Here is a 25,889-nt window from a genome sequence, read left to right as displayed (position 1 = left end):
TGCAGCATCTGTAGCTCAACTGGAGTCTGACTCAAATATTTCTAGCCTTAGTAAGATAGAATGATGTATGTTCGAGAATAAAACGTAGTATTGAGCTAAAAGTCAATAACTGGCAATTCAGAGGAAGAAAAACATCATCATCGTCCAGCAGAGACTTCTCTGTTTTTGATATTCCTGTCTACTAGCACTGCAACCATCTAAGAGTGTATCAGGAAGTCCCTCGCCTTTCAGACCTGTAAAGAGGATGCACTGCAGAGAGTTGTCCCTCTATGGGGAAATAACAGAGTCACCTAAGAACTTTTTTTTTTTTTCTTTTTGGGTTACACCCGGCGATGCTCAGGAGTTACTCCTGGCTCATGCACTCAGGAATTGCTCCTGGCGGTGCTCGGGGGACCATATGGGATGCTGGGAATCGAACCTGTGTCGGCCATGTTGGCTGCATGCAAGGCAAATGCCCTACCCGCTGTGCTATTGCTCCAGCCCCACCTAAGAACTTTAATTCAAGAGGTCATGACAATTTGAACTTAATCATTTTCCAGAGATGCCTTAGATACAACTGCATTCGAAAGTTCTTGGTATTGTCCTCTATGTGCGTAAAAATCCAGCCAAGGTGAGTGAAGCCAGTGTTGCATAATCTAGTCAAATCTAAACGTCTGATAGCTATCCCAACATTTATGCTAAGAATCAGTCCTACTCTGTACCTGCCTTATTTTCTACCTCATTTTGTGTTAACATTTCTAATTTTAAGCTGATTGGTGCTGTTTCTCAGATTTTTTTTTAAACCTTTAAACCTCTTTCAGGAGACTATTTAGAAACCCAGATAAAAAGTCATGTACAGGAGCTACATTGTCTACAATCAGTATGTATGAGAGAATTACACATTTAAATAGCAAGTTACAAATAATTTTGCTATCCCACATCTCACTTTTAGGAGACAGGAAGTTAGAAATGAAATTTAACAGAAGAATATTTTATTTCTATGTCACCATTCACTTAATCACTTAACTTCCCGTTAGTCGTCGATTTGCTCGAGCGGGCGCCAGTAACGTCTCCATTTGTCCCTGTCGCGTGCTAGTGTAGCCCAATGGCATCTCTTCGCTCCGGGAACATGAAGGGCCTCAAACCGATCGTTCATGATCTTCAGGAAGAAGTCTGACCATCTGGTAGGTGGGCGGCCACGCGGTCTCTTGACATCCCGTGGAATCCAATCAGTAACAGCTCTAGTCCAACGGTCGTCTTTAAATCTCATTACGTGACCAGCCCATCTGATTTTCGACACCTTGGCAAATGAGACAACGTCCCTGATCCTTGATCATCGACGGATGTCAGAACTCCGGATTCTTTCTCTCAATTGAGTGAAACGTGATATTCCAAGCATAGCTCTTTCTATTCTTCTTTGGGAGACCTGAATGGCGTTCTCATCTTGTTTGCGTAGGGCCCAGGTCTCTGAGGCATATGTTAATGCAGGAAGAACAGTGGAATCAAAGAGATGTGCCCGGAGCCGGAGGTTCTTCATCCTCTTAGCTATTTCTTCGACGTTCTTGAAGGCGTTCCAAGCCGCTCTCTTCCTCCTGCGCAGCTCGGGTGCCAGGTCATTTGTCATGTTGACCTCTCGACCTAGGTACACATAGCTGTTGCATTCGGAGATGGTCGTTCCATTGAGAGCGAATGGAACCATTAATCAATTATGTCACCATTAATCATTATATTTTAGAAGTTCATGTTCAGAAGTAATTGAGAATGAGGGCAACAATTTAAAAGCAGAATTTAAGGATTACACTCTTGTGAAGGGGAATCTTTTACTCTATTTCACACCCTGAAAACACTCACATCTCTAAGTATTGTTAGTTGTCCTCCAATGACAAAAACAGCAAGAGTCAAGAAAAAGCAAGAGTACCTACCAATATATTAGAAGGAAACATTTAAAATGACTACACATGATTGGAGAGATAGTATAGCACCTTGCCTGCTACTTACCTCAGCTTCATGCCTGGAAGCCCTGAGCACCACTAAGAGTGATCCCTAAGAACAAAGCCAGGAGTAAACCCCGACCAAAGCCAGATGTGGTCTCCCAAAAGAAATGAATAAAATGAAAATTCTTTAGAAAGAAGGAAAATCAAAATACTGTTGTAATTATCAATTTTTTTCAATGTGAGGGGGGTTGGATCAGACCCAGTGATGCTCCGGGGTTACTCCTGGCTTTGCACTCAGGAATCGCTCCTGGAAATGCTCGAGGGACCGTATGGGAAGCCGAAAAACAAACCCAGTTGGCTGCATGCAAGGCAAGTGCCCTACCCATTGTATTGTTACCCAGCCCCATAATGTTGTAAATTCTCTTTTGGCAAAGGGATCATGGGGAAGTTGTTTCCTAGGGGACATCGTAACTGGGACTATTTCTTGGGTACAGAAAATGGTGCCCAGGAGTGTGAAAACCCCTCTGTCGTTGAGCTGTGTAAACTCCTTCATTTGGGGTTTGCACATTAAAGGATGATTGCGGGCTCTCCTGGCAGCTCTCACTTGCCACCTGCATTCTGTGCTCTCAAGCTGCTTCTGCACCGCAGATGGCTGTTGCCTTGGACAAATGAAGGAAGAATGAGGGCCAAGCTGGTTGCTGATTAGTTGCCTTTTATTCAATCCCTTGTCTCTTCCGGCTCTATCTGACCCTCTCTCTGACTCACTCCATAACTCTCTCCATGGTTCCTCTCCAATCTCCTCAGCCACTCTTACTCTAAGCTCTCAGCCTTCTCTCTAACTTGAAGCCTTCTTCTCTAATTCTGTGTCTCTTCTTCTCTCTGTCTCTGTCTCTCTTCCTCAATCTTCCTCGAACTCTGTCTCACTCAATCTACGCCTTCTTCTGTCTCTCTCGTGTCTATCTACTATCTTCTTCTGTCTCTGTGTCTCCCGCCGCTCCCCACCATGTCTCCCTGAAGCCTCTCTTTTTCTTCTCTCTCTAAGCTTCTTCAACCACTCCTCCCCACAGGAAAGCGCAATCAAAATATTTTTCCCCATCTTCCCGACCACCTGCAGCCCATGAGGGCAAAACAGCCCTCATGGTGTGTTTCACTTCTCTTTAGACCGGCAACTTGATTAACATCATTAATTCTACTTTCCAATATTTACCATTCTGTATAGACACAGTAATAGACACTTTTAGGCTTGTAGGGTGATTCTCCTGGGGACATCTCACCACAGACTCAGACTACAGTGCTCAGGCTGGATCAATCATTCCTAACCCCAGAAGGGTCCAAATCTAGTTATTACTTTTTGGATCATGACAGAATTTGTCCATAACCAAGTTCTTAACTTATTGTTAAGCATTATGGCACTTTGGCCAGGCCCACTTTGATGTCACGGTAGCTTATTGCTCACCTCTTACCCTGGGTCCATCCAGTCCCTCGTCAGGACCCTGCTTTTGGGGATCTAGGAAGTAAGGGCAACTGAGGCTTAAGTCCAGAGAGCAGATGTCCAGGAGGTAATATCTGGAGTCAATCAAGCCACAGGCTTGTCTTTTAACTGTCTTCCTGTATCCATACAAAAAGCAATTGCTCTGAAATAACTAGCAAGGACACTAAGGAGTAGAGAAAGACAATATTTATAAGTCAAAGTGTGATCAGGAGACAAAGGTGATTGACAGGTTGAGAGGGCAGTCAACAAACACAAGTTCCCAGCAGCCAGGAAGGAAGAGCAAACCAATGTTATCCTACACAGGAGTCTCATAATGTCACAGGTTAGAGTCAAAATAAGCAGGTCATCTAGTGAAGGGTCACTCTGGAAGGACCAAAAAGAGAATCGAACTGAAGTCGGTGGATATGGATAAGAGAGTAAGGGGGAACAATTTTTGGAGGAATGCAGTTTGGGGAGCTTGGGGAGGGAAGCTCAGTTCCTTAATACAGTGGTGACTTTTGTCTGAGGTAGCAAAACCACTAATGCCACTAATTGAGTAAAGTAGGGTGATGACATTTCAATTAGAGAATCTTTCTGAGGCTCCAACTGTATTAATACATAAAGCTCCACTAGTGTATGATATCAGAACTGGCCACTGATGTCTGGAAACTTCCAAAGCAATTTGAAGAGTCCAACAAATGCCTGCAGGTTTCGTTGCAAACTGCATGGAGTGCTCAATGGTGAGGTTTGCCTTCAAAGCTTCTCAGAATTTTGATGCTGATGACAATTATTGGCTGTTTAAAGACTTCAAAATTGAATAAATGACAACAAGTTGTTAGACTTTCCCTTAAAAAGTACTTCTGGAGAAAGATTGGAATCCTAAAATGGAAAATTAATATTTAGAGAGTTAAAAATAACTTGATGTCTGATGTTATGAAAGAGGCTTTGTAAATTAAAAGCAGACTTTAAAGGAGAAAGATAAGTTAATTTTCTAACGCTTTGAAGAAAATGGTTCAAAATTTCTTAGAAACCAAACTGTTTATTGTGGTTTCCCTGATCTAACAGACATTTATTATGATATACTATTTATTTTCCAATGAAATGGAATATCATATTCTTTAAAATAGCTGGACTGAAGAGTAGTATATCAAATTCTGAAGTTCTTTGTAGAGATTTTAGAACCCAGACAGTACAAGTCTCACCACAGCTCCAAACTGTCTGCTCAGACCTGCACACACCTATCCAGCCGCCTCTCCACACCTCTACCCACGTGTCTAAAACGCATATCAAACTCACCATGTCCCCAAGTAAATTCCTCCTAATCTCCATCAAATTTGCTTTCCCCACAATTTTTGTAAACTCAGCAATGGCAACAGGATAATTTCAGTTTCCCAGGGAAGAAAAATGGCAACACTGTTTATTTCTCTCTCCCACAATTCCAAATCTAATTTTCAGATGTATGGCTGGCTCCAGCTATAGGATTTATACATAACCAGTCTATTTCCGTTTGCACAATTTGAACAATCAGGGCCCTCTGTCAACATTTGTGGACTACAATCTTTAAGAGTTGTTCAGCTTTTAAGGCTACAGTCTAATTTCTCCAGAACAGGCAGAGAAATATAGATTTGTCACTATTCTACTTCAGTACCTCTTTCTCATCTTTCACCAGGAAAGAATTTCAGATTCAGTTTTTCTACTTGACACTATACACTGCCCTACTTAATGTAGCTCCATCTACCTCTTTGAGAACATATCCTTTTATGTGTCCCCTTATTTAGTCCATTCCTATTACTGTCCTCAAAATATTTGTATTTGCTGATCCCTCCTCATGTTATGTCTTTTCCCCAGGAATCTTTTAATTTTACACTTCTTCGAGCGTTGGCTCGGATATTAACGCATCTGTGAGGTTATCCTGGATACACAAGTTGTGTACTCTTCTTCTGTACTTTTCCATACATCACTTTTGGGTTTTCCATTCTTTCAAAAAAAATTAACTTTTTACTTATTTTGGTTTGGGTGGCACACTCATAGGTGGTCAGGCCTTATCTCTGGCTCTGTTCTCAGGAATCATTCCAGGCAGGGCTTAGAGGGCCATATGTGGTGCCAGGCAAGCACATTACTAGCTATAATATCGTTCTAGCACTGTAGCACTGGCCTCCTGTTGTTCATCGATTTGCTCAAGTGAGCCCAGTAACATCTCCATTGTGAGACTTGTTGTTACTTTGTTTGGCATATCAAATACGTCACCGGGAGCTTGCCAGGCTCTGCCGTGCGGGCAAGATACTCTTGGTAGCTTGCTGGGCTTTCTGAGAGGGGCAGAGGAATCGAACTCGGGTTAGTGGTGTCGGCCGCGTGCAAGGCAAACGCCGTACCACTGTGCTATCGCTCCAGCCCCATCGTTCTAGCTCCATCCTTTATTTTTAATTTGATTTTTCACCAGATATGATGTATTTTATTTGTTGACCACTTTAGACATCTTCAGTATGTAGATTGGAAGCTCTGTGAAGATAAAAATTTAGTCAACATGCTCACCGCGCTAATCCTACCACATGGAACATTGGTCAGACCACTCTGGGCTTTAGTAATAGACTGATTTCTCCCAGTTTTTGCTCTTCCTTGTCTTCTTAATTATTATGAAATCGTCCAAAGCTGCCTCCTAGATTTTTTCCATTGCAAAAATGATTAACATTTTCTTAGCACAATTTTTGTCAGATTAGTTACATTATCAAAAAAGTTTCACAGCTTTCTGCTACAGAATTATTCTTATTTTGTCACAAGGTCCTACCTGAATCCCTTTCTCAATATAGGTAAGTTGTTCTCTATATTCTCAGTTCATTGAAGGTAAAATTGTTGTTATACTTGAATTTCCGCTCTCCTTTTCCTGTCTGTAACAGTTTATTACCTTTCCCGCAGGAAGCTTTTTTTTCCAAAGAAAATGAAGACTAGGATGTCACAGCTCTTTTCCAGGAATACCCTTTCCTCTCTTTCCTTACCTAATTCACTATTAACATTTTAAAGGCTCAATTTAAGTATCCGGGATACCATTGATATTTCTCAATTAATTTGGCTTTAAATTATCATCTCCATTGAACTATACTAGTTAAAAATGTTAAATTGTCATATTATTTCATGCATAATATAGTATATGTAATTTAAAAAACGTGTCTTTACACTTCAGATAAATGCTAATGTCTCTTGGAAAGTTTTTAGTGAAGGTTAAAATATATAATACAGCATGATAACATAACATAAGATTCTGCTTATGAATCAGAATGGTTCTTTTGTCAATGTGAAAATGTAAGAACTTTCATATTTGAATATGTTTTCATTATATCACAACATTCAATTATACTGATATTTCAAGATTTAAATAAAGGAGGAGGATGTCTCTTTCTGGGGTGTTTAAGAATATTTTGTTTAAGTACAGACAATAAGTGGCATTTCATCACCTCTATTTTCCCAACTGCTTACATACTTAGAATTTCCTCCTTAAAAAGGACATAGCTATTGGCAGTATATTTTTACTAACCATTATTGTATGCATACTCTGCTATACCTTACTACTTGCTTCTGCTTTTGGATATGTTTTATATATGTATATATGTACACATATATATTCTTGCTTTAATCGCTGATGCCTATATATATATGTACATGTACATATATTTGAATCACAGATATGCACATATACATATATATAGCTATATAGGTATATAAAGTGGTATAAGGAATTGAAAACAGACAACTCTTTTTGAATGCAAGACACATACTCTACCACTGAGGAATGTCCCTGGTCCCCACTATTTAACTTTATTATTGCAGGCAGATCCAAAATACTGTGAGATATTAGATCAATATCTCAAACATCACTCACAAAGAAAAATATGAATTATTTCTATAGTTATCAATCTCTTTTCTGGGTCATGTTCCTTAAGATATTTTGTGACTTTCAAGAAATTTTCAGCAATTCTAACTCAACAAATATCTTAACTATATATTTGGGAGATTAAATGTGATTGTTGACTTGAAAATTGGTGATGCATTTTATTAATATTTAATATTTTATTCTCTCTACGGACCAATCATTTAAAAACTGCAGTCATTTACTGTCATTATAGCGCCACTTGTAAGCCACTACAGATATTTTGCCTCCTTTTTATGGCAAATATTTCTGCCCATATTCCTTTGTGTCAGTCAACTTCATGTGAATATAGCCTTCAGCACTTTGCTTATGTTGATGTCTTTCATATAGCATTTCCTGAGCTGGCATAGCTAATGAGATTTATTGAGAACCTACACTAATGAGCATCAACAGCAATGTAAGTTGCATTCAAAAGTTGAGGAATGTCAATGTTAAAGGCTACCCTTGACCTAGAGTATGTAAATAAATGCTTCACACTTCCATCCTTTGGTCAATACATTTCTTAAGGATCCTCAGAAATTCTTGTGATTTGAGCAACAATACCTTTATGGGGTCTCAGTAATGTCGTTGTTTTATCTTTTTTTGTTGTTATATTCCCCTTCTCCCTTATTCCCACCCCCCAGATCACGTGAACATGTGCACATAAGTCTTTTCTCACATTCTGCACAGGGAAAACTAAGCTAGAATCTGTTTAACCCTAAATTATGCAGCATTATTATTAACACTTTTTAGAGAATGCAGTTATATTTTCCTATATAAATGCATTATATAGAAAACTTTTCATACATAGACAGAGGGCTGGAGTGATAGCACAGTGGGTAGGGCATTTGCCTTGCATGCAGCAACATCGCCAACCTAAGTTCGATTCCTCCGCCCCTCTGGGAGAGCCCGGCAGGCTACCAAGAGTATCTCGCCCGCATGGCAAAGCCTTGCAAGCTACCTGTGACTGTATTCGATATGCCAAACACAGTAACAAGTCTCACAATGGAGACGTTACTAGGCCCACTCGAGAAAATTGATGAACAATGGAAGGACAGTGACATAGACAGAGTTCTCTTTTCTTATTTCCAAAGTGAATTAACTACTGAAAAATGTCCTAACAAATATTTTTTAGAGTTTACACAATCTAAGCTAGTTTTTGAGGATAGAAAGCATATTTTAAAAGATTCTTGTATTTAATACACCTAGAAGATATTGACAAACAAAAATCTAAACAATTAAAATATGGTAAAGGGAAAACTCAGAAAGATTTACATAGGTGGCAAGACATCTAAAAGGAAAGCTTGAAATGGAATGAATCTAAAATTACAAACTAGAAATATACCAAATAGTAATAGGGGGGAAATAAATTCTGCCAGAGATAATTATAGAATAACATTGAGGCTTAATAACAAAGTAGGTACAAAAAGTAAAAGCTGTTTGGAGTTTATGAAGCATAAAAATCTTAGTGTAATGTCCAAGAAGCAGTTTTGCAAAGACAGGTAAGAATTGTGCAATAGAGACTCAAATGACTTGGGAAGGAAACCATAATTCATCTTTCAGGTGATGGGAAGCCAATAAAAATGATAGTTCTTAAACTCTTTTGAATCAAGGATTATTTTGAAACTCTAGTTGAAGTTACTGTGTTTCTCTTCAAAAACCAGCATATCCACCAAAATTTTTCATTTTATTTTTGTGAATAATTATTATTTCCATAAAATCTGTTCATGAACCTACTGAAATACTCATGTTATAGCTTCTTTCACTAAAATATTTTAAACTTAAGAGTTATATGATTGGGCTTGTTTTGAATTGGTTGTCATAAGGAAATGAATTTTTTGATTGCAGGTTTTTAAATATAGCTGTGAGAAAACTATATAATCATTTTTAAGTGTATAGTAAGGAAACTTTATAAATCAGGAAAAAAGAGCAGCAAAACTATATAAGTGTAAAAAAGAAGTGACAGATGTAGGAATTCTCTTTAGGGCCTATAATTAGCAAGACTGGAATTGACTAGGCATGTGCAATGAAAGACAGGGTGATGATAAACATGACTTTGCTTTTGGATTTATTGCCTTTGTAATGCTTATGGTGCATATAAATAAAGCATCATTCAAGAATTTCTTTGGATAGTCCTGAGTTGAGAACTCAAAGATCTGAAAAACTGCATTCTATATATTTAAAAACGAACATGTATTAAATGGTTCAGAGAGTTCGTATACAGTAGGAAAAGAAGGGCGGTGTATAGAGTTGAGAGAGAAAATAATATTAAAAAAATTACAAAGAAAGAGCTTTAAAGAGACTAAGAAGACAGCAATAGAAATAATTAGGGATCCAGGAAGGAGAGGCATTATAGAAGAGATAAAATAACCTACTGATGTATAAGCAGGTATTCATACAAAGTGTCACTAAAAGTCAAATAGAAACACTGCCGGATAAGTTTCCAATGTATATGGCAATTAGAGAGTCAGGCAATCTTGTGGAAGCTATCATTTCTGAACAGTAGGCACACAAAGCAATTTAAGACAGATTTAGAGGCAAATGAAAACTGAAAGAAAAGACTTTTGAATGAACACTGTTTAGGTTAAATAAGAATTAGTATTAAAAAGCAAAAGTAAGATGGGTAATGATGAAGGGAAGACCCGGGTACAAGTTCCAGATGAATAAAAGGAAATCAGTTGTGATGGGTAAGAAAGGAATGAGGAGTGGCTGGACATCGAAGGAAAAAGAAGGAAAATAAGACATCTGTACTTGATTGAAGAAAAAGTGTTAAAGAGAGTGGATTTCAGGAAGATTCTTTAGAGGTTGTTCTCAGAGAACAGCACATTATTTACTGATTTCTGACATAAGATGCTTCTGAGTTATTTGTAGTTGGGTGAGGGCAGATGAAGCAGAAGGCAAGATCTCCAGATTTGAGGAAACTGAGGAATTTTGAGATGCACACAAGCATAACAATATCATTCAGATAATAGTGACCTTTCAATTGCAGAAAACTGTGTAGAAGTCAAACCTTCACAGCCACAAGGAAAAATTTGTTATATATAAAATTGTGTGTTGGGCTGTACTGATAGCACAGTGGGTAAGGCATTTGCCTTGCATGCAGCTGACTCAGGTTAGACTACACCGTCCCTGTCAGAGACCCCAGCAAGCTACTGAGAATATCCCACTTGTGCAGCAGAGCCTGGAAAGCTCCCTGTGTCGTATTCCATATGCCAAAAACAATAACAACAAGTCTCACAATGGAGATGTTACCGGAGCCTGCTTGAGCAAGTCGATGAACAACAAATGGACAGTGTGACACTGTTATCTAAAGTTGAAGTTTAGCAGTCTTAATAAAAAGGAAGCACTATGTATAACTCTTAGTTGAAACAAAAGGAGGAAATAGACTAGAAAAGGAGAAGTAAACAAATTCTGTTTAGGATTTGAAAATATAGAAGAATTTTTAATATGGAAGTGGGAGTTAAAAAGCAGAGAAAGGAGTTTGGGGAAATGTGTAAAATGCCTATAATAATACAAAAAAAAAAGTGATTTAAGATTGCATTCCCAGTCCTGTCCACACAGCCCTTGTTTGCATAGAGCCTACTAACCTCTTACAGAAGTATTGCTGTGTGGAGTGCAGCTTGGAAAACATTGGCAGAGCACTCAAGGATAGCAAAAAGTAAAACTTTTAGCAGTAGAGTTGATGTCAAGTCATGGTAGATTCAACTCTTAAGGTATCTGGAGGGCAGTGCTTTGGCAAAGATGAGCCTGCTTCAAGGCCACCCAATTTGTTGGATTGAACTATGGCCAATACGGTTAAATTGGAACTCTGAAATCAGGAGCAGTAATAATTTTTCATATTTACATATATTTATATTAAGCACATTGATATATGCTAAACAAATAATTCTATATTGAAACTTGACATGAGCAAAAAAAATTTTTTTGACTTAATTTCTATTTCTTGATTCTTTTTGCCTTATCTTCTGTTTAGGTTTTTAACCTGATGTTAAATATTCTTATATAATTAAAGTTTGTTGCCTATTTTTAATAAATGTTACCTATAATATCATTTAATATCTCAAATACTATGTTCAACTTTAGTAATTTTAATAAAATAGTCCCAGATCAAGTGAACTTGATCACTTGATTGTTTGATTTCCCATTATTCATCGATTTACTCAAGCAGGTGCCAGTAAAGTCTCCATTCATCCCTGTTGCGTGCTAGCGTAGCCCAATGGCATCTGTTCATTCTAGGAGCATGCAGAGCCTCAATCTGATCATTCAGGGTCTTGACGAAGAAGTCTGACCATCTTGTAGGTGGGCATCCATGTGATCTTTTGATGTCCCGTGGAATCCAGTCAGTAATGGCTCTAGTCCAGTGGTTGTCTGTAAACCTCATTACATGTCCAGTCCATCTGACTTTTGATGCCTTGGCAATTGAGACAGCGTTCCTGATTCTTGAGTGTTGACGGAGATCAGAACCCTATATTCTATCTCTCATTTGAGTGAATCATGATATTCCAAGCATAGCTCTTTCGATTCCTCTTTGAGAGACCTGAATAGCGTTCTCATCCTGTCTTCGTAGGGCCCAGGTCTCTGAGGCATATGTTAATGCAGGAAGAACAGTGGAATTGAAGAGATGTGCTCGTAGCTGAAGGTTCTTTGTCCTCTTAGTTATTTCTTCAACACTCTTGAAGGCATTCCAAGCAGCTCTCTTTCTCCTGCGCAACTCAGGTGCCAGGTCATTCATCATGTTGATTTCTCGACCTAGGTATATATAACTTGCATTCGGAGATGGTGGTTCCGTTGAGAGTGAATGGAGCGTCAGGAACAAGGCTGTTTCTCATAAACATTGCCTTCGTAAGATTCAGTTGTAGTCCAACCTTTCCACACTCACGGTCGAAGTCAGTCAGCATTTGTGCTGCTTGGCTGATGTTTGGTGTTGTTAGAACGATGTTATCAGCAAAATGGAGGTGGTGTAGTTGCCGACCATCTATCTTCACTCCCATGCTTTCCCATTCCAGTCATTGCATGATGTTCTCGAGGGTGGCACTGAAGAGTTTTGGTGAAATGGTATCATCATGCCAAACCCCTCTCTTGACATGGATGATTACGTCTTTGTAGAATGGTGAGATCCTGGTAGTGAATCCGTAATAGAGTTCAAGAAGGATCCTGATGTATTGAGTTTGTACGCCCTGATTGGCTAGGGCTTCCATGACCGCTTCCGTCTCAACAGAATCAAAGGCCTTCTTTAAATCAGTGAATGGTAGACAGAGTGGCATCTTGAACTCCTGAGGAACCTCAATGAGCTTAGTAATCGTGTGGATATGGTAGATGGTACTGAATCCTTTTTGGATTCCGGCTTGTTCACATGGTTGTCCTTCATCTAGTGTTCTGCTAATCCTATTCAGGATCACTCAAGTGAACAGTTTGTAGATGACAGACAATAGGCAGATTGGGCGATAGTTGCCAATGTCGTGGATGTCTCCCTTCTTGTATAGTAGTACAGTCCTGCTGGTTTTCCATTGGGATGAAACCTTGCATTCAGACAGGTAGCGTGTGAAGAGCCGAGCCAGTGTATTGATGAGTACTGATGGTAAGTTTTTCAGGTGTTCAGGTCTGATCTTGTCTGGGCCAGGTGCTCTTTGTTTCTTTACTAACGAGATGGCATGTTGGATTTCGGAAGGGAGAACATTGGGAAGAACATATCCATCATGTGGAATGTGGTATATGAGCAATTGGACGTGACTATTAAAGAGATCTGAGTAGAAGTCATGAATAATCTTCTCCATTGCCCTTCTGGAAGATGTGATAGATCCATAAGGATGTCGTAGGGCAGTCATCTTGGTCTTGTAGTTGGTGAAGGACAGGCGAGCATTACGAATGCTTTCCCCGGCTTCTGCCGCATCTACCAGCACCACTGCTCTCCTGTCTTTGAGGTCATCCGTGATGGCTTCTCTGCATTGTTTTACCAGCTCAGACATTTGCTTGCAGTTTCCTGAGGCATGTGCCAAGCCACCTTTCTGAATAAGTTCAGGAGTGTCCGAAGAAAGGCGTTTTTTTGTGGTTATCTCTCTCTTGGCATTCCTTGCACAATCATGGAGGTGCTGAATCATTCGATCGTATTCCTCATTAATGTTGTCAATGACGGCATTTTCCCATTTGCCGCAACAGAGCCTAAGAGCTCCCAGTTGGTGGTTGTTCTGGGAGTTCTCTTCTTAAACTTTGCATTCTTTTGTCCTCGTTCTGTGAGGTAGAATTTTGCATGAAGGAGACGGTGGTCCGATCCCGTTTGGAATTTTGGGACAACAGCAACGTCGGTTAGGCAAAACCACCGATTGAATATGATGTGGTCTATTTCATTGTGGAACCGTCCACCGGGAGACTCCCATGTCCAATGTTTAGATTCAGCCTTTTGGAACTGTGAGTTACCATGGAAGGTCTTGGTTGACATGATGAACTCAGACAGTCTGTCACCCTGTTCGTTCCATCCTAGACCATGAGTCCCGACGTGGAGTTCATCGGCTGATCTTCTTGGTCCTATCTTGGCATTAAAATCACCGACAATGATCTTGTAGAAGGTGTGATCTTCTTTATAGAAGTTCTCCAGCTCCATGTAGAACTTCTCAATTTCTCTTTCACCATAATTGGATGTTGGTGCATAGACAACGATAGAAACTGCCGGCAGTGAGCCACATCTATTCAAGTGTAATCGTCCAATTTGTATTGTTAGGCATTCGAATGAATCATTGCTCATGGCTAAGTTTGTATTGACAAGGATACCGACACCACCGACGCCTCTTTTGTCACATGTTCTAAGGAACAGTTCTTCTCCAGTGTCAAAAATGGCGTGATGTGATTGATGTCTTCTCGTTTCGGTCGGACCAATGATGTCGTACTTGATCATTCGTGCTTGTACCATCAGGTCCATCAGGGCTGGAGTGATAGCACAGCAGGTAGAGCGTCTGCCTTGCACGCAGCCAACATGGCCGACCCGAGTTCGATTCCTTCGCCCCTCTCGGAGAGCCCATCAAGCTATCGAGAGTATTCGATATGCCAGACACAGTAACAACAAAGTCTCCAATGGAGACGTTACTGGGCCTGCTCGAGGAAATCGATGATCAACGGGAGGGCCTTTACTTTACTTTACTTTTACCATCAGGTCCTCGATGGATGCATCAGATGCCAGCGTACGTGCATTAAAAGTACAGACAATCAAATGAACTAAAAAAGAATATTTGATATTGCTAGTTATTAGTTTTGTCACTATCTTCCCGTTGTTCATCGATTTGCTCTAGTGGGCCCAGTAATGTCTCTATTGTGAGACTTTGTTGTTACTGTGTTTTGGCATATCTAATACGTCACAGGTAGCTTGCCAGCTTTGCTGTGTGGGCAAGATACTCTCGATAGCTTGCCAGGCTCTCCGAGAGAGGAAAGTTATTAGTTATCTTAATTATTTAAAATAGATAAAATAAGAAATAGGCAAATGAATTAGAGAATCATCTAAAACAGAATCATTATTTTTATTGTTATGGGTGTTGGAACATTGTATGATTGAAACCGAGTCATGAACAACTTTGTAACTGTGTGTTATTTCATAGTAAAATTTTAAAATGTGTTCATTGTATAAAAATCCATACATATTTGACTAAGATTTTTGACTATCAAGAAATTACCTTTGAGGATTTCTGAGTTAACTTACTTGACATAACAAATATAATGTACAAAGAATATAATATGCAAGTACAAATATACAACATATGTAGAAACAAACATTTAATATTAGAAATATATAAACATACTTTTAAATATTTAAAATATGAAAAAGGTAAAAAGAGATATATGCACAGATGCAAATTGTTACATTATTCTACTGAGGTGAAAAAATGCAATAATAAAACAAGTCTAACTTTTGAGCCTGGAATAATTGTTAATTACACTTGCATTTGTATTTTTTAAATTTCTATTTATTGATGCCATGTGTTATACATTTATTAATAGTTACCTCTCTTAGAAGACCATTAGCTTATAAAAGATTCAAATGAACTCACTAATCTCTGGATTGCCCTCAACATTAGCACAGCTTGCAATGTTGTTTTTAGGATAGAATTCCAACCTTTCTTATTGAGCTCCAATCCTCTGATAGAGTGGTTTCACAGTATAATATTAACACAGACTGTTCAAATGGATATTTCTCCTCTAATTTATTCACTGTTGAGATGAGGATAGAAGTACTCAGGAATATATTGTTATAAAAGTACCTATATTATATTTCTCTTTTAAAGTAAGGTCAGTACTATGATACTCCTGGGCAGTCACATAGATCAGAATCTTTACCTCTTCGTAATCAGAAAAATCCTCTCATTGTTCAGAAACTAAAACATAGATGACCACTCTGTCAGTTGGAATTTTGCTTTCTTTATTATCTTTTTCCACTATAGTTTTAGTGAAAACATTTACTTATAAACTCTCCTTCAGAGTCTAAGATGAGGGCTGAAGAGATAGGTAAAAGTACTAGGCACATGCTTTGTCCCAGGTTTGATCCTTGGCACCATATGATCTTCTGAGCTCTGCCAAGAGTGACATACCACAATCATGTTGCTGAAAGTAGCTACTGAAAACCCTCAGGTGTCACCCCCCAAAATAAATAAATAAATAAATTTAAGCAAATTTAGTCTAAGATGAATATCTGAGTCTATCTAATCTCCCCATGTAAACAGGAGAAAGGATGGCTTTTTCTTAAAGGGCAGGAAAGCAAAACACTATATCATAAAAATGTCAGGAACATCTTATTTCCATTTTCTTGTGTGCAGTTTGAGGGATGGAACGCAGGGTCTCACAAATGTAAGACGCAAAGCAAGTGCTCTACCACTGAGTCACATCACCACCAGTAATCTTTGATTTCAATTTTAAAGAATTGTCTGATTTTATAGTCTAGAAATGAATAAATGCATATCCAACAGAAGAATGTTTATGTTTCACAACTCAAAATTATTAAAAAATTTACTGACTCTTTTTAATTTTTTAGGCTTCAAGGAGACAATCTGGCTGACAGAACAGAAGAGACTTCTCAGATACTTCATTCTCCAGGTGAAACAATCCCAGATTCTTTGGGTAAGTTTTAAAGCCAACACTTAGTGGCACTTGTAGATGGACAAAAATCACAAAATCACAAATCATCCTGTTAGTCGTCGATTGCCTCGAGCAGGCCCCAGTAACGTCTCCTTCATCCTAGCCCTGAGATTATATTCAAGGCTCTTTAGGAGAATGAGACCCATCATTGTTACTGGTATTTGGCATATTGGGTATGCCACAGGGAGTTGGCCAGACTCTGCCATGTGGGCAGGCTACATTCGGTAGCCTGCCAATTTGTCCAAAGTAGGAATGAGATAATAAGATGTCATAATAAAATGTCGCGCGGCCGCAAATGCGGCCACGCAGTTCAGAGATCAGGTTTTTTTGTAGTTTCTGAGTCTTGGCCGCTGATGGGATTACACGGTGCCAGGGGTCCAGTTGGTGGGTGTGACCCCCGCCTACTGGAATTTGGAGGATCTGGGTGGAGGATGCTCGGCCCAAATCCGGGTAGGCTTGGAGATCTTGGCCCCGGAACCCACGTGACTTTGTCCCTCTGCCAGTACCTTCACGTGTGCGGAGAGTGGTCTCAGCATGGTGGTAGCTGGTCCTGGAGGTCTTTGGCTGCCGGAGCCCTGGTCAGGGCGGGGAGGAAAGCTCAACCTGCTCCCCTCCAACGGGTCCTGGCGAATGAGGACAGTCAGGCGCGGGGGCAGAAGACTGCACTCTTCTCTAGAAGATGGACAAAAGGGAAGATAATCCAAACACATTTTCCTCTACTAATCACCACAGCTGCCTGTCAATATGTCCAAATACTTTTTCGACCTGTGTGTTTCAGAGATTAGGGGCAAAGGGAAAAGAAGGCTAATCCTCTTTTGTGTGTTTTATTTTGTAAGAAGCCACACCTTCCTGGCTACTCCCAGCTCTGTATTTGAGTGTGATTCTGACAATGCTTGGGGGACCTTGTGATGCTGGAGATCAACCTGGGCCCCCAGCATGCAAAACATAGACTCAGTTTGTTGAGCTATCTACTTACCTCTATAAAAGTCTAAACTCTCAAATCTAGTAATTACGTTCCTTGCCTAATTAAGGTACAGTTAACTATATGTTGTCTTTCCCCCAAATTCTATAGTTAATTCCAAGTTGTTGTGTAAACTTAACACTGCATACTTTCATCTCAGATTGTCTTGCAGTGTCCTGGGGTAGTAACGTCCATACCACAATTGAGTTTTCCCTTTCTGTTCCTTTGTTCTCTTCGGATTGTCCCTTTAGAATTTTATGTCTACCAATGTTCTTTTTATTTTCAATGATACAGCCTAGTTTCTGTTTTAATAACATGCGCTTTTCTCCAAAATTTTAAGAAATTTCATCTCACTTAAGGGAAAAAGGAGATGGTATTTAAGTTGTATAGCCAAAAAAAAAGTAAATATCTAAAAGTAAATATCTAAATATCTAAAATGTAAAACAAAATGGACAATAACTATAAGTTTCAACAATTTTAGCAAAATAATACACAATATGAAGATTTGGTTTATTTGCATGTTTGGGGGGTTTGAACCACACCCAGAGGTTCTTACGGGCTTCTCACAGCCCAGGTGACCATGTTGTCACAGATATCCAATGGCGGTCAGCTGCATTCAAAGCAGACGTTAATCCTTGTATTTTAATTCCCATGCATGGCTTTTCATGCAACAGACATGGCTTTGATCCCCAATATCCCATATTGTCCCCCCAAGCTCCACCAGGAGTAAGCCCTAAGCATTCCCATGTGGCTCACCCCACGCTCCAAAATAAAAAATTATACTATAAAATGGGCTGGGGCGATAGCACATCAGGTAGGGCATTTGCCTTGCACATGGCCAACCGAAGCCAACCTGGTTGATTCCTTCACCCTTCTTGGACAGCCCAGCAAGCTACTGAGAGTATCTCGCCCACCCTGCAAAGCCTGGCAAGCTACCCGTGACATATTTGATATGCAAAACACATTAACAACAAGTCTCACAATGGAGACGTTACTGGGCCCGCTTGAGTAAATAGATGAACAACGGGAGGACAGTGTTACAGTGCAACTATGTCTCTAGCCCAAAGGTTGATTTATTTAAATAACTAAAGTAAATGTGGCTCATACACATCCCAGACTTTAATGTTTGCCTCTAAATTAGAAATACTAAACTTTAACTGTCAAAGAGCATAACTTTTCTACAACTGTTGCACCACTTTAATACATTGTTTTTATCACAGGTTTGCAGGTTAGAGAGTTAATAGACAACACGTGATATAATTTATTCATCTGTTTACTAATGATAGATTCATTACCTGGAACTGAGGAAGCTCTAATGGAAGCTGGTGAAGAATTTGAGAAAGCATCAAGATTAACAGGTCCTGTAAGTAAATTCATTTACTTATTATTTATTTTTAATTAATTTATATTAGTTTTGGTGGGGATCTCCCAAGCAGTGTTCAGGAGTCCCGGGGTTCTACTGATAGTTCTTGGTCAGTTGGGCCAGTAGGTCAGTGAAGGTCCTGAGGATGTGCTGCTGCTCAGGCTCTGTGGTGCTGGGAATTCCCCAGCCCCTGTGACTGTGTCTGGGGCCTGCAGAGGTCCACCTACTGTGGATGGTGGGGGTTCAAGGGGGACACCATGGGTTGCTGGACACCAAACTTGGCTCAGAAACATCAGGCATTTGCTTATACACCTGTCATATCTCGTAGTCCTTTATTTTTTTAGATTTCTGCAACTGATGACTATCTTTAATAGGAAAATGTAAAATGACTAAAAAGAAATGTGAATATCATTCTTGACAGGGGCGATTTTAAGATGTGTATCTAGTATTTCCCACATAAGCACGCCCACATGCAGAGTGCTTATATAAACGGTCAGCTTGATTTCTCCCATATTTAGCAGAGATACATTAAGCTTATTCAGCAATTATGTCACAGGATTTGGGTTGAAGACATTTCATTTTCCAATGGATTTCATAATAAAATTAGTGAAACATTTGCCAGTAAAAATAGTGCATCTTTGTTCAGTTGTCATTCTCTCATTGTGCTTAATTTTTTATACAATAGTAGTGACCACCTTTGTAGTATTCAGTGAATACTATAAATATCCTCTTTTGTTTCTAATCCATTTCTTTCTTATAATTTAAAATTTATAAGTGCAAAAATTCCTGTATGATTTTTATTTCTGTAGACCTAGAAGTATAACTGTACATAGCAAGCATTATATATATGTATATATATAATGACCAAATATGTTAATATTTTAGCAATAGTTTTTCACCTTGAAATGAAAAATAGAAAATGTTCTATTGTAACAAGGTAGAAAATTCAAGATAGAAAAACTCTGGCTGCTATTAGTTCCATGGATACTCTCCTGTACTCAGTATCATGAGCTACTTTCCCATCTTCATCTTGGATAAGGATGTGCATTTTGTAGAAGACTGACTGGAAACTCAGAGAAGCTTCTTAATTACAAGAGAGTCCAAGTTAAAAGAATAGTGAGGTGAGGATTTAATTACTAGTCAATTTCCCTCTTATTGACCATTATCAGTATCTCTAGTTCTTTCTAATTTCTTTTAGAAATAATGTATTTCTATATTAACAGTTTGTTCCACTCTTCCAACCACTAACATCATCGGTCCTTGTTCTACAACTGGGGCAATAGCTTAAATCCAACCTTACTTCCTAAGAAATGATTTGTAGAAATGAGGATCCTGTTAACAAGTCTCTTCCCGAGACATCTTTTCCATCAAAAATACAATGTTTTTCAACCAATTCTCACAATGTGTAACTTTCCGAGTTCAGTATCATTAATACTTCTCTGAACATATGTATTTTTTAGCAAATCTCATGTTAAAATGTGGTTTATACCATAACTGGAAACAAGGTTCCAAATAATGTCTCCACTCATGGGTTATGAATTTAATATAAATATTATCTTTGAATTATAATCTAGGTTTACATTAGCTTTTCTAAAAAGAAATTTCTGACACACTGAGTAAATTTCTGACACACTGAGTAAAGATTTACTTGAGTAAATCTTCATAATTTCATGATGATATATCTTGATTTAAGGTGTGATAATCTTTCATCACTTCTTGCAAAGGGTTGTTTTATGATATATGAATATAATTTGGCCCATATATCTTCTTCATATCTGAAAGATTATTATTATTACTTCATAATCACTTTCTAAAGTCAAAGATATAGCATGACTATAGTATTTTTGCTTTACTAATAATACCAATAAGACCTAAAGAAGAACTTGAAAAACTGCTACTTTGGTAAATCTTCTGAGTAATTTCACAAGGAATCCTAAGGAATTTTGCTTATGATGATTTCACAATGCAATTTCCTGGTGTGAATTATTTTTCTGTTAATTTGATTTGTTTCCATTTATCAGCCATTGAGCTTTGAGTTTTTATTTTTTAAATTTTTTAATTTTTTTAAATTTTTAAATAAATTACCATGGGGTACAGTTACAGACTTACAATCTTTCATTCTTACATTTCAGTGATACAATGGTAGAGTACCCGTCCCGAGCTTTGAGTTTTTGAACAGTTTATAAGATGTTTAAAATTACCATTTGTATTTTTGGAAATATATGGAATATAATTAATATATTTTAGGATGCTGAACATCATTCCTAGATGTTAGCTCTTTTATCATGGTTAAAAGAAACAAGGATTTTAAGAATATCATATCAAGCTGATTTTATTTTATATGTACACTACCTTAAATATATTCCTCTAATATTTTAAGGTAATTTTCTGGTGAATTGAGAAGAAAATTGTGGCTTTTTCTAAATGCTTTTGGAGAATTGAAACCAACATTTTTATTTCACATAAAAATGCAAAATATTTCAAAGCAAATTTTGAGTCATATCCTGCAAAAATATAAACATGTCACAGATGTTGAAAACCTGTAAGAGTTGTTGCAACACATGCTGTCTCTATTTGCTAACTTTCCATGGTGGTTATTGACATTAATAAGTGGATAACAGATTCTTGGAAACACTTTTTCCCTCCTAGTGACTTAATCTGTGTTTAAAATGTTTTGTGAATATTTGAGTGAGGTAAAGGCAACATTTAGATTTCTATCCTCCCTGAATAAGCAAGCCATTCTTTTGGAATTTCCTTTTACCTATTTCCCTTCTGTATTCTGGATTATTTTTTTTTAGCATATCTAGTTTATAGAGATGAAGCTGGATTTGTCAGACAAATCTATTTATTAAAAATGAAACAACAAAAATGAAATTCTTAGGCAAAGAGTACCAAGAAGCAGATATTGCTTATCATCTTTTAGTTCACAAATTTAATACTGATATAAATTCAAGTATTATGTTTTATTTTTGTATTCTATATACTTTTATAAAGGTAGCATTAGTTTAATGATGATGTATGTTTCGGGGATAGAATTTCATCATTTGCAAAATAAATGTTACCACATTGCAACTATCACCAGAATACTGATATTTCACAGTTCATTCCACCATGCCCCACAAAGTCCTCCTCTCTCTCTTCTGATAAGCTCAGATCTATTTCTTGAGTCCAAGGGTTAGTTTTCATATGACTTTGACTTCTTTACTTCTCTGTATCCCACATATGTGTGAGAGCATCTGATATTTTTCTCTTTTCTTCTGAATTTATTTTGCCTTGTATGATTTACCTGTAGCACTGTAGCACTGTCCTCCCGTTGTTCAATGAGTTGCTCAAGCAGGCACCAGTAATGTCTCACAACAAATTGTGAGACTTGTTGTTACTGTTTTGGGCATATCAAATACGTCACAGGGAGCTTGCCGGGCTTTGCCCTGTGGGCGAGATACTCTGGGTAGCGCTCTCCGAGAGGGATGGAGTAATCGAACTCAGATCCTTCCAGGTTTGTTCATGTGCTTAACTATACTTATATCAGTGATCCACAAAAATTCAATACTAAAGATTTTAAAATTCCACAGTTCTTATGAGTCTCTGGGAACAGGTATGTGTAGACCACAAACCTAAACCCTTGGACATACACTCGGGCCTAAACCCTTGTTTAAGACCTTCGGTTTAATATCGACCCTGTCCTCAAGAAAAAAAGAATGACACATACATAAATCCTAAAAGATCTACATTGTTTAAAGAGTTGCGCATATATGAGTATATACATCATATATATATATGTATATATATACTCATATAATAGTAAATTGAATAAATAAGAAAGAAATTTGGGAGTCAGGGAGACAGTGCATGGGTTAAAATGCTTTCCTTGAATGTGGCCAACATGAGTTTGATCTGTGGGACCATATATGAATTCTTGAGCAGTATCACTTGGAGTAATCCTAGAGCACAAGACCAGGAGTAAGCCCTAAGCACTTTCAAGTACTGATCAGCCAATAATAAACTTACTCCCACAAGACTATGTAAGTAGTCAGCATTTTTTCAAGTGTAAGAAAAATTAACAAGACTTTTATAGAGGTATGTTTTCTAGAATCTCCAAGAGTTACTGAAAGTTATATTTGGGGTGTATTTTCCTGCTTCAGACTTTCATCTGTTTGAGAAAACAAGTAATATAACTACAAAATGTTAGTAATAATAATGATGATGATATATCTATATTTATAGCTCTAACTAATTATTAGACAATTTATCAATTTTCTCAGATATTGCAATTCATCTGATTGGCTGCTTAAGCTTAGCCACCCTTCTGTGAACTACATACTTTAGTGTCCAAGAAATTTGGAAATTTATGCTATGCATTTCAGACCAAGCAGAACTAAACTTATGTTTACTTATGCCCACACTCTCTTTCACGAAACATTTTTTAATTTAAATTATTTTTTCTTTGTAATCTACTCATTTTTTATTGAACTAACATTGGTTTCCAATCTCACACCATTTCAAATATTTCCCACCCACTTCCAAAGTGCCAATCTCACTCAGTCTCCTCTGGAGTTCTCTCCCACCTTTCAGCTCCTTCCCATTTTCCCTGGGAACTCTGCACTCATCTTAAGAAATTTTTGTTAAATTTTAAATTTTTGAATATTTTAATTTATTAAAATATTAAATATCTAAATATTAGTTTGCCAGATATAAGCCGTGGCATATTCGATATGCCATATATGGCATATTCAATATGCCAAAAACAGTAACAATAACGGGTTTCATTCCCCTGACCCTGAAAGAGCCTCCAATACGAAAGTATTGGGAAAGATGATTAAGGAGAGGCTGCTAAATCTCAGGGCTGCTAAAACTCAGTGATACAGTGATTATTTTTTTAATTGAATCACTGGGAGATGCACAGTTACAAAGTTGTTCATGATTGGGTTTCAGTCATATGATGTTCTTACACTCTCTCTTGTTTGTACCACCACCAGTGTCCCCAATTTTCCTCCCACTAGCCCCCTTCCTCTCTCTTTCCTTTTGGGCATTATGGCTTGCAATACAGATACTGAAAGGTTATCATGTATATCCCTTGTATGTACTTTCAACACTCAGTTCTTGTCCAGATCATTTCCAACTATTATTGTCACAGTGTCTCTTTCTCTAAAAGTGGTCACAGAACTTCTTTTTTTTTAATGTAGGAGTACTGCTATTTATTCAGCCACTGATTAGCTGATTGAATTGTGCATGAACTCCACCTTACTTTTTTTTTTTTGAGTTTTTATAATTTTTTTTTATTGAATCACCGTGAGAGCAGTTACAAAGCTTTTGGGGTTTAAGTCTCGGTCATACAATGAAACACCCGTACCTTCACCAGTGCCCATTCTCCACCCCCAATAACCCAGTATACCCTCATCCCACACCCTCCCCCTACCTGTGGGGCAGATGATTTCCACATTACTCTCTCTCTACTTTGATCATATTCAATATTTCGACACCAGACCCACCATTATTATTTGAGATTTTACCCCAACACTCAGATCTGCTGAAAAGGCAACAGTAGACAATTTGTGTTCTATTGCTGATTATGAATAACATATGATGTCGCGTGGCTGCAGTAGTGGCCGCACAATTTTGAAATTCCGAAACTTTAACACTTAAATCTGGAGGGATTTCTGCCAAAAGCCACTGGGTTTTGATATCTGCTCCTGAGTCTCTGGGATTATGGCCGTTAAGCAGCTTGATCGGGAGTCAGAAAGGCTGTTCGTGGGCGATGACTTGGGGTCTCGTTGGGGTTGGGAAGACAGGACCGGCTCCACCCCCATCCCGTGAGGCCCCAAATGTCTCATCACTGCGGGCCCAAACCTGACTGTCCGATGGCCTCTGGAGGATGGCGGCCACCGAGCCTCCTGGGGGAAGCAGGTGGAAAGACAACACCCTTTTCCCCCTGGGGTGGCCCGGCGACAGTAACCTACCGCGGGTTCTGGACGCATTTCTGCCAAAAGCCGCTGGATTTTGAGATTTGTTTGAGTCTCTGGAATCATGGCCATTAAGCAGCTTGATCAGGCGCCTGATAGGCCATTTGTGGGCGATGACTTGGGGTCTTGTTGGGGTGGGGAGGACAGGACTGGCTCCACCCTCATCCTGTGAGGCCCTGCTTGTCTCGTCACTGTGGGCCCAAACCTGACTGTCCAATGGCCTCTGGAGAGTGGCAGCCACCGAGCCACCTGGGGGAAGCAGGTGGAGGAACAACACCCTTTCCCTCCTGGGGTGGCCCGGCGACAGTAACCTACTGTGGGGTCCAGACGCATTTCTGCCAAAAGCCACTGGGTTTCGAGATTTGTTTCTGAGTCTCTGGGATCATGGCCGTTAGCAGCTTGATCAGGAGCCAGAGAGGCCATTCGTGGGCAATGACTTGGGGTCTCATTGGGGTGGGGAAGACAGGACTGGCTCCACCCCCATCCTGTGAGGCCCAAAATGTCTCCTCACTGCTGGCCCAAACCTGATTGTCCAGTGGCCCCTGGAGAATGGTGGCCACCGGGCCGCCAGGGGGAACAGGCCAAGGCACAAAATCTGGGTTAGCTGAGCACCAGTAACCTACTGCAGGGATTGGACACATTTCTGCCAAAAGCCGCTGGGTTTCAAGATTTGTTTCTGAGTTCCTGGGATCCTGACCGTTAAGCAGTTCAATCAGGAACCAGAGAGGCCATGCCTCCAATTATATAGCTGAGCCGGAGGTGGTTTGTGAGTGTGTTTCCCACATACCCTACTTTTGGCCCTTTACTTTCTTGGTAAACTTTGCCCTAAGTTTTTGGGGTTTGGCCAAAGGCACAGCAACAATTTTGGGGTATCTGGAAGTCTGAAGGCGCCATCAGGCTGCTGATGTACTCGCCTCACAGGTACAGATTGACCTGCTGGCGGCACCATACCCCCCGTCACAGAACTTTTAAGGGACCATGAAATTGTGAAGAAATTGAGTCCCCTGTTAAATAGCATGTGTAATGTATAAATGATCAAAATATTTTTAATAATTGGCAAGAGATTTTAGAGAGGTAAAGCACTTGCCTTGCACGTAGCAGGCCCTAGTTCAATACCAAGAATCATGAATGGTCCCCCAAGCACCTTTAAGAGTAATTTTTGAGAAGTAAGCAGAGAACTCCACTAGCAGAAGCCCCAAACTAAGA

General features: G+C 39.0%; 1 protein-coding gene across 2 annotated transcripts in view; it reads left to right on the top strand.

Moving 5' to 3' along the window:
* The window catches only part of CUNH8orf34 (chromosome unknown C8orf34 homolog), a 339,451-nt gene that overhangs the window by 218,018 nt on the left and 95,544 nt on the right, over positions 1-25,889 (top strand). For both annotated transcript variants that reach the window (XM_056108308.1, XM_056108259.1), the window contains exons 9-10: positions 16,296-16,381; positions 18,647-18,723. In XM_056108308.1, the coding sequence (XP_055964283.1) occupies positions 16,296-16,381; positions 18,647-18,723 (163 nt within the window). The remainder of the gene's footprint in view (positions 1-16,295; positions 16,382-18,646; positions 18,724-25,889) is intronic.

Source organism: Sorex fumeus, unplaced genomic scaffold (genome assembly GCF_029834395.1).
Source record: "Sorex fumeus unplaced genomic scaffold, SorFum_2.1 ptg000002l, whole genome shotgun sequence".
NCBI classification, from domain to species: Eukaryota; Metazoa; Chordata; class Mammalia; order Eulipotyphla; family Soricidae; genus Sorex; species Sorex fumeus.
Note: the sequence above shows the minus strand (reverse complement) of the source record. Positions and strands in the feature narration are given on the sequence as shown.